The 8,989-nt window shown below is 46.4% G+C and overlaps 1 protein-coding gene across 1 annotated transcript; it reads left to right on the top strand.

Annotated features, from left to right (window-relative positions):
- Positions 1 to 245: 245 nt before the first annotated feature.
- On the top strand, positions 246 to 4,373 carry LOC142079803 (prostate stem cell antigen-like). Its single transcript, XM_075144550.1, has 3 exons — positions 246 to 310; positions 2,181 to 2,285; positions 3,924 to 4,373. The coding sequence occupies exons 1-3, from the start codon at positions 259 to 261 to the stop codon at positions 4,133 to 4,135; spliced, it is 369 nt and encodes a 122-aa protein (XP_075000651.1). The 5' UTR covers positions 246 to 258; the 3' UTR covers positions 4,136 to 4,373.
- Positions 4,374 to 8,989: the final 4,616 nt, after the last annotated feature.

The raw sequence follows: 8,989 nt of genomic DNA, 5'->3' as shown, positions 1-8,989 counted from the left end.
CCAAGGGTAGGAGGAAAGGTGGGGGCGTAGTGGTGGAAAGGAGCTGCTGGTAGCTCCAAGAGTCGCAGTCAGATAGGAGAGGCACCTAACGCAAATACCACCACCGCAAACCAACCCCTCCCTTGGTCCACAGAGCAGCCTCACTCAGGTGCCTTCACAGGGTAACCTTCTGGGCATGCCCGACTGCTACCTCCCATGGTATATATACTGCTCCACGAGGAAACAACCCATATTCAGCACGAGAGAGGCTATCCCAAAATGAAGGCTTTCCTTGTCCTCCTGCTGGGAGCAGTCCTGTGCTTGGATTCAGGTAAGACAGCATAGAGAGTCTACACCGCGTCCCCTCCAGCAGATCTTCAGCTAGGAGAAAAGACTTGCGATGGGGTTTGGCAGTGAGGGATGAAATGTCGACCCGTTGTCATATGAAGACATTTGCTTTTTGATGGGATGTCCTGGGTGTTGCATGGGAACAATGCATAGTCCCACCCTGCTGATGATGTGATCCTAGTGCTGGGTAAAGCAGCTTCCAGGAAAGATAAATCCTATACAAAACTGAATTTAATTGAAATCAAAGTTATTTAAGCCAGACCATATAGTTATGTGTGGGTTGTTTTTTGTTTTTTTTTTTTTTAAGTGGGGTGGAAGGATTATTTTTCTTCTTCCCAGGCTATCAAAATTGCAACATTTCTACAAACGTAAGTTTTGTTCCAACTTGTTTTTTGACTCTTCATTGCAAAAGTGGCCTCTGACGCTGCACAGATTGTCAGAATTTTAATGGGACAGAAAAAGGGAGAATGCCATGGTGTGTTATTTTATAAACTGGATGGGTGGGATTCGGACACTGTCAGGTTTTTCTAGCCCCACTGGGAAAAAATGGTTTTAAACCAACTTTTCCCTATTACCAAAGAACAGAAGAAGCAGATCTGAGCAGATCTTATACAGTCCTGGCCAGAACTTCTCCTCTGCCAGCTTCTGTCCGAGTGCTCTGAAATTTGACTGTCATTGCATTAAAAGTCAGATAAATGTGAGAGCAGAGTGCAGCACTACAGACAAACTGAGGTTTGGCTCCTTGCTTCTATGACTGCATCAGTCATTTATACTAGAATGGCTTGGACAGAGGGAGACCTGAAATCACTTCTTCTTCCTGCTCTGAATAACACTAATTTCTAAATAGGGCTTTTCTGTGCCCTAAAAGAGTATTTTAGGCATTAGGGTATTGACTTGAGGGATTCACGATACAAGCCTGGTGGTCATGGGGTTAAAGTACATATATATACATTAACTCTCACACTTGCAAGGCCCTCCCTGGGGCATGGGTAGGAAATAGGAACAGGTAATTGCACCATGCTCTCACTCCTCTGGGGACTATTTTTCATCAGGGCTAGACACTTGTAAGCTGCAATGCTTATTCTGCTTTTGCTTGATGCGCATAACAGCACAGCAGATGTTAACAACACTGCCTTGCATCCCCCATAGAGTGGCATGTCCATGAGGGGGTGGAAACACGTGGTGACCTGGTTTTCAGAGGGAGGCGAAAGCGCTTTGCTTTCTAGGAGGGGGTGATGGAGAGTATGTGTCAAGTTGGTCAAACGGAGACAACGGGCTGGAAGAGACCTTGCAAATTGCCTCACCCTCCCTCACCCTCTCTTCCCTTTGGGCTTTCCCTCTTTCATCCTGGCAATGCCTCAGCTAAGGCTCACAAGTCCACCTGGTAAAACGCTAATGTCTACAGAGGCAGACAAATAATATCAACATGTCCTTCTGGGGACTTCATCCCTTCATCCCAGCTCAGGAAGTGGGAATATCACAAAAAGCCTGTTCCAAACAGGAACTGAGGTAGGCATCCCAAATGCAGAGAAAGAAGCATTTGGGAAGCGCTTCCTGTGGACTGATGAGACCAGTCAATGGGACCAGCTATCCTGTTGGTCTCTTTTTGCTCCCTCACTGCCCTGACTAGATCTGAAACAGATTCAGCACCTGCAAAACTTGACTTTAACCCCAAGCAAGTGTACTATTCTCCCCTGAAAATGGAAGAAAACCATTGTTTTCCCAATAACAGAAGTACTGTCTTTCTTTGAGGACCCACAGGAATGGTCCTGTTTCCGAGTTGAAGCACTAAGTTGGGTTCCCTGGGGAGCTTCAGGTGGATTTGTCTTATAACCCCTCTTGGTCTCTTGCAGGTTCTTCTTTGCAGTGTTACAGCTGCACATCACAGCTCAGCAACTCCAACTGTCAGAAGAAAGAGGACTGCAAAGATGCGCAAACATGCAAGACAGATGTGATCAGTAAGGAAAAGTGGGGGTGGGCAATGTCTTAGTTGTGGTGTTGAAGCCAAGCATGATCCCAGACTCAGGTGTCCAAGCCAGCCCTTCCTACTCTAGATCCACCAGCTGGTGTAGGCCAGCAAAGCTCAGTGTACAGTAAGAAGAGAAAAGCCATCTGGGGAGAAAAGATGATAAAAAAGCTTTCAGATGACTTTCATGTCAAGTGGAAATGACAGAAGAAAAATGTTTATCCCTTGGTGATAACTGGTCCCTTGTTAGTGGTGCTGACCATCACCAAGACCTCTCCCCACACTGGCCACAAGAATGTGATTACAAGGTCATATTAGTACGTGCATGCAGTACCTCATAAATTCCTCAGTGTTTGCCAATAGATCATGCTAAAAATTGAGCAGTATGGCCGGTGCAGTGCCAGTGCCTGGAACAAACCTCAGGAGGGTGCAGCTGCTCAACAGGGCACTAGCTGTTAAGCGCTTGACATTGCAAATACCTACCAATGTCTTTCACCTGTACAAAATTAGGTTTATTTCTCTTTCATAACACCAAAAGTGATTTGCTTACAGGGGCAATAGTTAAGTTTATGGCTTTGAAAAGTTTGGAACATGTATTAAAATGTGAGGGGCTGAGTCTGGTGAAACATAATCATGAAGTTAGGAGGAGCATTCAATGACAGAGTTGACTTTAGGTGAATTCCATGAAAAGGATAGAATTTCACCTAGGCCCATCTGCAGCCAGTTCTGAATGCAGCCATCTGCGTGTCTCTGGGTAAACTCCTTTATCAGATTATGATTTAATTCTTCCGTTCTAGATTTGGCAAAAAAAAGGTTTACCCTGTCCAGATCTGTGGTAACAGCTCAGTTGCTTTCAAACCTGGGGCACAAAAGCCATCAGTGGATGTTCAAACTCATGTCTGTCAAGCAGTAAATGTAATACCTCCAGTAGGCATTGTCCTTGTTGGAAATGTGCAAACCCACGGCCATGCATTCACACGCAGGAGAGCCACCACATTGTATAACCCACTGGCCCTATACACTAAATTTGCACATGTCAAAGACTTGATGTCCAGAATAAATTGTGTAAAATCAGTAAATCTCATGCAGACTGTAATCTGCTGGTAACCAGCAGTTACTGAGTATCAACTGGCCACAAAAAAATAGGCTGTGCCTCTCAGAAACAAATCAAACAATAACTCTGTCACCTGTGAAATGGGGATAGCCGTGTTTCCATAACTACCCTGGGTTTTGAAAGGTTCCGTGCAACAGAGATATATGGCATATGAGCAAAGATTACCCCACATGCTTGCTCCTCATCCGTTAGTAACTTAGACTCCCCAGAAGAAGTGTTAATGGCTACTTTCATTATTAATTAAATTAATACTGTTTTAGAAAACCCTGAGAATTGTGCTGGGGAATGCACTGCCTTAAGCAAATACTTGGGGGCTGAAACCCTTCCCCCCCTGCTGACAAACTGACACCCCAAAAATACAACCTGCTACAGTAAAACATCCAGCTGTTTGGAAACATTCATTTTTTTTTCCCAAGAAGTGAACTCAGATAAGAATAACATCTCATTATTCAGTTCCATGAGGCTTGGCTTAGCTTGCATTGAGTCCTCGTAGTAATGGTCCTGCTTTCCTTCCAGGGGTCGTAGGGCTCTTCAACATCATCAGCAAGGGCTGTGACTCGTCATGCGAACCACTCTATCAGGACTTCAGCGTGGGCAACAGGAATATCTCCTGCTGCAGCAGCGACCTCTGCAATGTCAATGCAGCGGGCAGTGTGAGGTACAGCTATGGGATGGCAGCAGGGATTGCAGCCAGCGTGCTCTGGCCCTTCCTGAACAACAGACTGTGAGGAGCAAAGGCGAGTCCCATAACCACTGAAATTCTTGGAGCACCCCTCTTATGACAGGAATTGTAACCAGGAGCAAGGTGATCTGTTGGGCACTCAGCATCCTTGGAGCTGATGGCAGATCTTTGCCGTATGATAGCTTCTTCGTTACTGTTATTGTATTGCTGTAGTGCTACCAGATAAGAAAATATGTGTGCATGCTCTCTGCATAACACCTAAAATATACTTATTTCTGAATCAAGTATGAGTTTGTTACCTGTATATCACTTAGTCATGTATTTCTGCAACCAGCAGCAACTGCAGGTGGGTCAGCCGATGTTCAGTATTGGTCATTGCTGTGTAACGATCATATGTGCCGAGAGGTGCCATGGCAGAGAAGAATAGAGGTGGCATCTGTACCTCCAAACCTTGAGGGGCTTATGACAAACTCTGGAGGGCACATAGCCCAAGAAAACCCGTGAAGAGCAATCACAGCTCAAGGGGAACTTGTTTGTGACCTAGAGACCCCGTTAGCTACCATACCAGACAAAAGCCCTCCTCACCTTCCCTGCTACGTGTGCGTACAGCCATTCATATGCCTTTCCATAGCTGTAACATCCTTGGGATGGTGGGCAGAACTGCACGTTCAGGTACCTGGAGCACCGTGGCAGGCAATAACCATTGGAGTGAAATGGAAAGGGTGTCCCCATGGTCAGCCAATCCAATTCTGGGGTTGCCAGTCTCCATCCTGGCCATCCCCTGATGTAGTAGCATCCCCTGAAGGTTCTCATCTCCCACAGGCAGGTTATCAAGCTTTGTTCTCCAAGTTCCTCTTTGATCCATTCCCCATTGTTGTGGTTTAACCTGGCAGGCAGCTAAACACCACACAGCTGCTTGCTCACTCCCCCCACCCCCAAAGTGGGATGGGGGAGAGAATCAGAAAAAAAAAAGTAAAATTCGTGGATTGAGATAAAGACAGTTTAATAGAACAGAAAAAGAAGGGATAATAATAATAATAATAATGGTAGAATATACAAAGTAAGTGATGCACAATGCAATTGCTCACCACCCGCTGACCAATAACCCAAGTAGCGATCGCTACTTCCTGGACCACGCTTCCTATTTATATACTGAGCATGATGTCACATGGTATGGAATATCATACCAGGACACCTCCTAGCCCTGTCCTGAGAGCACCTCAGGAGGAGAGGAGTCTACCCTATGCCTTTCCCTAGCTCCCCTGCTCTTGTTTTCCTTCATCTTTTCCCTACATTTGCCTCCTCCCTACCTCCCACGTGGGGGTGGAATTGAGTGTGTGCCCACAGGTGTGTGCTCGCCTCCACGATCAAAGTACCCAGGGGGGAAAATGCGAGCTCTCATGTTTACTTTCTCCACTCTCCCTGTTCTGCTAGGCAACCCCACAGGACCTTTAAGACAAACATCTTTTCAACCTTGTGACAGGACCTGTGTCCCAGCCTGTGACATGGGTGTCCTGGTTTTGGCTCGAATAGAGTTAATTTTCTTCTTAGTAGCTGGTATAGTGTTGCGTTTTGGATTTAGGATGAGAAGAATGTTGATAACACACTGATGTTTTAGTTGCTGCTAAGTAGTGTTTACTCTAATCAAGGGCTCTTCAGCTTCCCATGCTCTGCCAGGTGCAGAAGAAGCTGGGAGGGAGCATAGCCAGGAAAGCTGGCCCAGCTGGCCACTGGGGTATTCCCTACCATATGATGTCATGTTCAGTATATAAAGCTGGGGAAGAAGCAGGAAGGGGGGGGTCCTTCGGAGTGATGGCGTTTGTCTCCCAAGTCACCGTTACCCGTGATGGAGCCCTGCGTTGCTGGAGATGGCTGAACACCTGCCTGCCGGTGGGAAGGAGTGAATGAATTTCTTGTTTTGCTTTCCTTGCGTGCGCGGCTTTTGCTTTCCCTATTAAACTGTCTTTGTCTCAACCTACGAGTTTTCTCACTTTTACCCTTCCGATTCTTTCCCCCATCCCACCAGGGGGGAGTGAGCGAGCAGCTGGGTGGGGCTTAGTTGCCGGTTGGGGTTAAACCATGACAGAGGGCAGATGAGGAGGGTGAGAGTGGTGTTTCCTGAAAATTTGTTGAGGTCATGAGCATACCCGCAGAGCCCTTTATTCCCTTCCTTATGATAGGAATTTCCCTTCTTCACCAACTGATCTTTTCCCCTTCCTGGGACTCCCTGCTGAAGCCAGAGTGGCTTTCTCCACTTGTCACATGTAGAAGATTTGGTTCACATCTGATGAAGGTGCAGCTTGGTGCAACCTCTGGCACTGACACAATCATCGTGTTTTGCCCACCTTTAACTGGTTAATGAATGTGGCAACCATGCAAGCTTCAAACATGTGGAAAACCATTTCAAGCCCTCTCTGTTGCTGATACAAATGAGGTGTCTGCATGCAAGGCAGACTTTATAGTTTTAACATCTCTCCTATACAGTTATAGCCCCTCTATATAGTTATACATTCTAAATTATATAGCTTGCCTAGATAGCTTAGTTTATGGATATAAACTTGAGTATTCCCACCTTGCACTGGGAGGTCCTGTGCAGTGTTTGGCAAAGGCAGCAGACAAAGTACCATACAAAGCTGCCTGAAAGAAACTCTCAAATAAGACCTCCAAGCAACACATATGTGAAGAGATCTGAAAAACAAGATAGAAAATACTCTGGAGAAGGTCACTGTGTCACATGTACCTCCTCCCAATATACAAGAAAAGAAGACAAGGCTGGTATCAGCAGAGTGTAGAGATGGGCCTGGGAGAGCCCTGGGTGGGAGCGACAAGACAGGTTGGACACATGAAGTCAAGGAGCTGTGAAGTCAGGACAGCAGTAGGTGGAGGACTAAAAGGGGAAGGAGATTGGCCAAGAGCCCCATTTTCCTCTCTCATACCCTAAGAACTATTGGAACTGCAAAGGATGTGCAGAGCCACAGGCTGAAATAACAAAGAATCATTTACCTGGTGGAGATGAGTCATCTGGAGGACCCATAGCCATGGGACAAGGGCCAGCATCAAGTTTTGGATTAAGTCAATGGGATGTCAGAAGATAATGACACCGTCTGCTATTGTGAAAGAGAAAAGTACATAAATCCTTGGGATGCAAGATGTTAACAAGCTGCTAATTGTAGGGAGCAGGGAAGGGGTTCTCCAGAAGGAAAATCCAGAATGAACCATCTTCCTCATATGAGGCAAGGGAGGGAGGATATAGGACATGTGGGGTGATTTTTTCTGGCTTTTGCAAACCTCCTGAGTCTTAGTCACTGAAAAGGGGGCTCATCCAGCTGTTCATCTCCCAACCAGGCTGTTTTCTGCATGGATGACCAGCTCCATGACGTCTCCAGTCCAGGGGCTCATCTTCTTGCACTGTAAGAAGATCTCTGACACACTACTGCCCTGTGCCCACTCTCTGAAACAATTCCCAGGCTGTCAGCCATGTCCACATCCAGTAGCCTTTCTCAACAAGGAATTTGGCTATAATAGCCCTGTCTGGAGTTTAGCTGTACAGAAACGGCCAAAGCATGTTAGCCAGCTTCAGATCCAGAGGAGTCCCCAGGGATATTGGATAAGACACAGCCTCTTCCAGCTGCTGGAGAGGTCAAACATATTCAGCCCTGAAAATAAGAGAGGTGTCAAAAGCCTTTAGCACGAATGGGGGCTCCGGTTTACCTCTGTAATAACATACTTGTCCCATGTGGCAATATTGTCTACTTGTTGGAGCACGGCATTTAGGAGTTTCTTGCTGAAGCCAAGAGGGGACTTTCCCTTGCTTTAGTGGTTAAGACTTGATGTCTGGACCCTGTAGACTGATGGGACGATTCCTCTTCCCAGTTTCCTCTCTGTACATATTCTGGAAGGAGTCCACAATTGATCGCTGAGTGATTTTCCGCTGGATATATCTGGAGATAAATCCTCTCTGTGGATATATCTGGAGTTTCTGCATGCAGTGCTGGGGGAGGGATTAGTTAGGAGAAGGTGCAACTGGGAGAGGTCATGACTGGGATAGATACAGTAAAGAACAGGGTAGGAAGCCCCTGCGGACACGACACGGTGGTAACTGGTGGAACTCAGTGCTTGCTGGCACGGCACTTGCAATAGCACGACACTGCACTCCCCATTCAGATCACCGACAGCCTCAGAAACAACCCTCTGAATTCTGGGAAGGGTTAGGAGGTGGCAAACTGGGGAGGATAAATGACTCAGCTGCAGATCAGAACCTGGGCTGGGCCAGGGCAGGACCAGGTGCTGTGATTGCACGTTGACAGAAAGGCTGGCCTCCCCTCCTGCCTTGTAAACCCCTAACAAACACAAACAGGACTCGGTCCCTCCCGCTCTGATCTCTACCCTCTGTCAGCAGCGTGCTCGGCTACTACAGATGACCTGGCATCATGCAACTATGCAAGCCCTGGCTGAAGGTCGATTTACTCTCCAGGTGCTGAAAAAAAGAGCTAAGAGTTGTTTGCTGGGTGACACACAAGCACAACATTTATTTGAAAAACAAGGCTTTTTTTTTTTTTTTGCCCAAGCAAGTTGCTTCTTGACATTGCTGGCTGGGCAGTTTTATCAGCTCTTCTATCTTTTCCACACTTATCAAAAGGCCTAAAATTGAGGACAGGCTCTTTAAACAACTCAATCCATCATGTATGTAAGAGATTTCTATTCCTCCAAGATCAAACTGCAGTTCATTTATTTAAATAATAAATAGCTGGACAATAAAATGGATGGTTTCTTTTTTTTAAGGGCAGCAGCTCCACTTTTCCAAAGGCTGCAGTTGCATTATGGACTGAATGTAAACATACAATTCTCCAGTGAGGTTCTCTCTTACAGATGGGGAAAATGTAAGGCAACTCTGACCTAG

Source organism: Calonectris borealis, chromosome 2 (genome assembly GCF_964195595.1).
Source record: "Calonectris borealis chromosome 2, bCalBor7.hap1.2, whole genome shotgun sequence".
NCBI classification, from domain to species: domain Eukaryota; kingdom Metazoa; phylum Chordata; class Aves; order Procellariiformes; family Procellariidae; genus Calonectris; species Calonectris borealis.
Note: the sequence above shows the minus strand (reverse complement) of the source record. Positions and strands in the feature narration are given on the sequence as shown.

What these genes read in the sequence shown, in the direction of transcription:
- LOC142079803 (XM_075144550.1), top strand. Translation starts at nt 259, where the DNA reads ATGAAGGCTTTCCTTGTCCTCCTGCTGGGAGCAGTCCTGTGCTTGGAT. An exon ending in AGTCCTGTGCTTGGATTCAG is followed by an intron (nt 311 to 2,180) that starts GTAAGACAGCAT and finishes GGTCTCTTGCAG; the next exon opens with GTTCTTCTTTGCAGTGTTAC. An exon ending in ATGCAAGACAGATGTGATCA is followed by an intron (nt 2,286 to 3,923) that starts GTAAGGAAAAGT and finishes CTTTCCTTCCAG; the next exon opens with GGGTCGTAGGGCTCTTCAAC.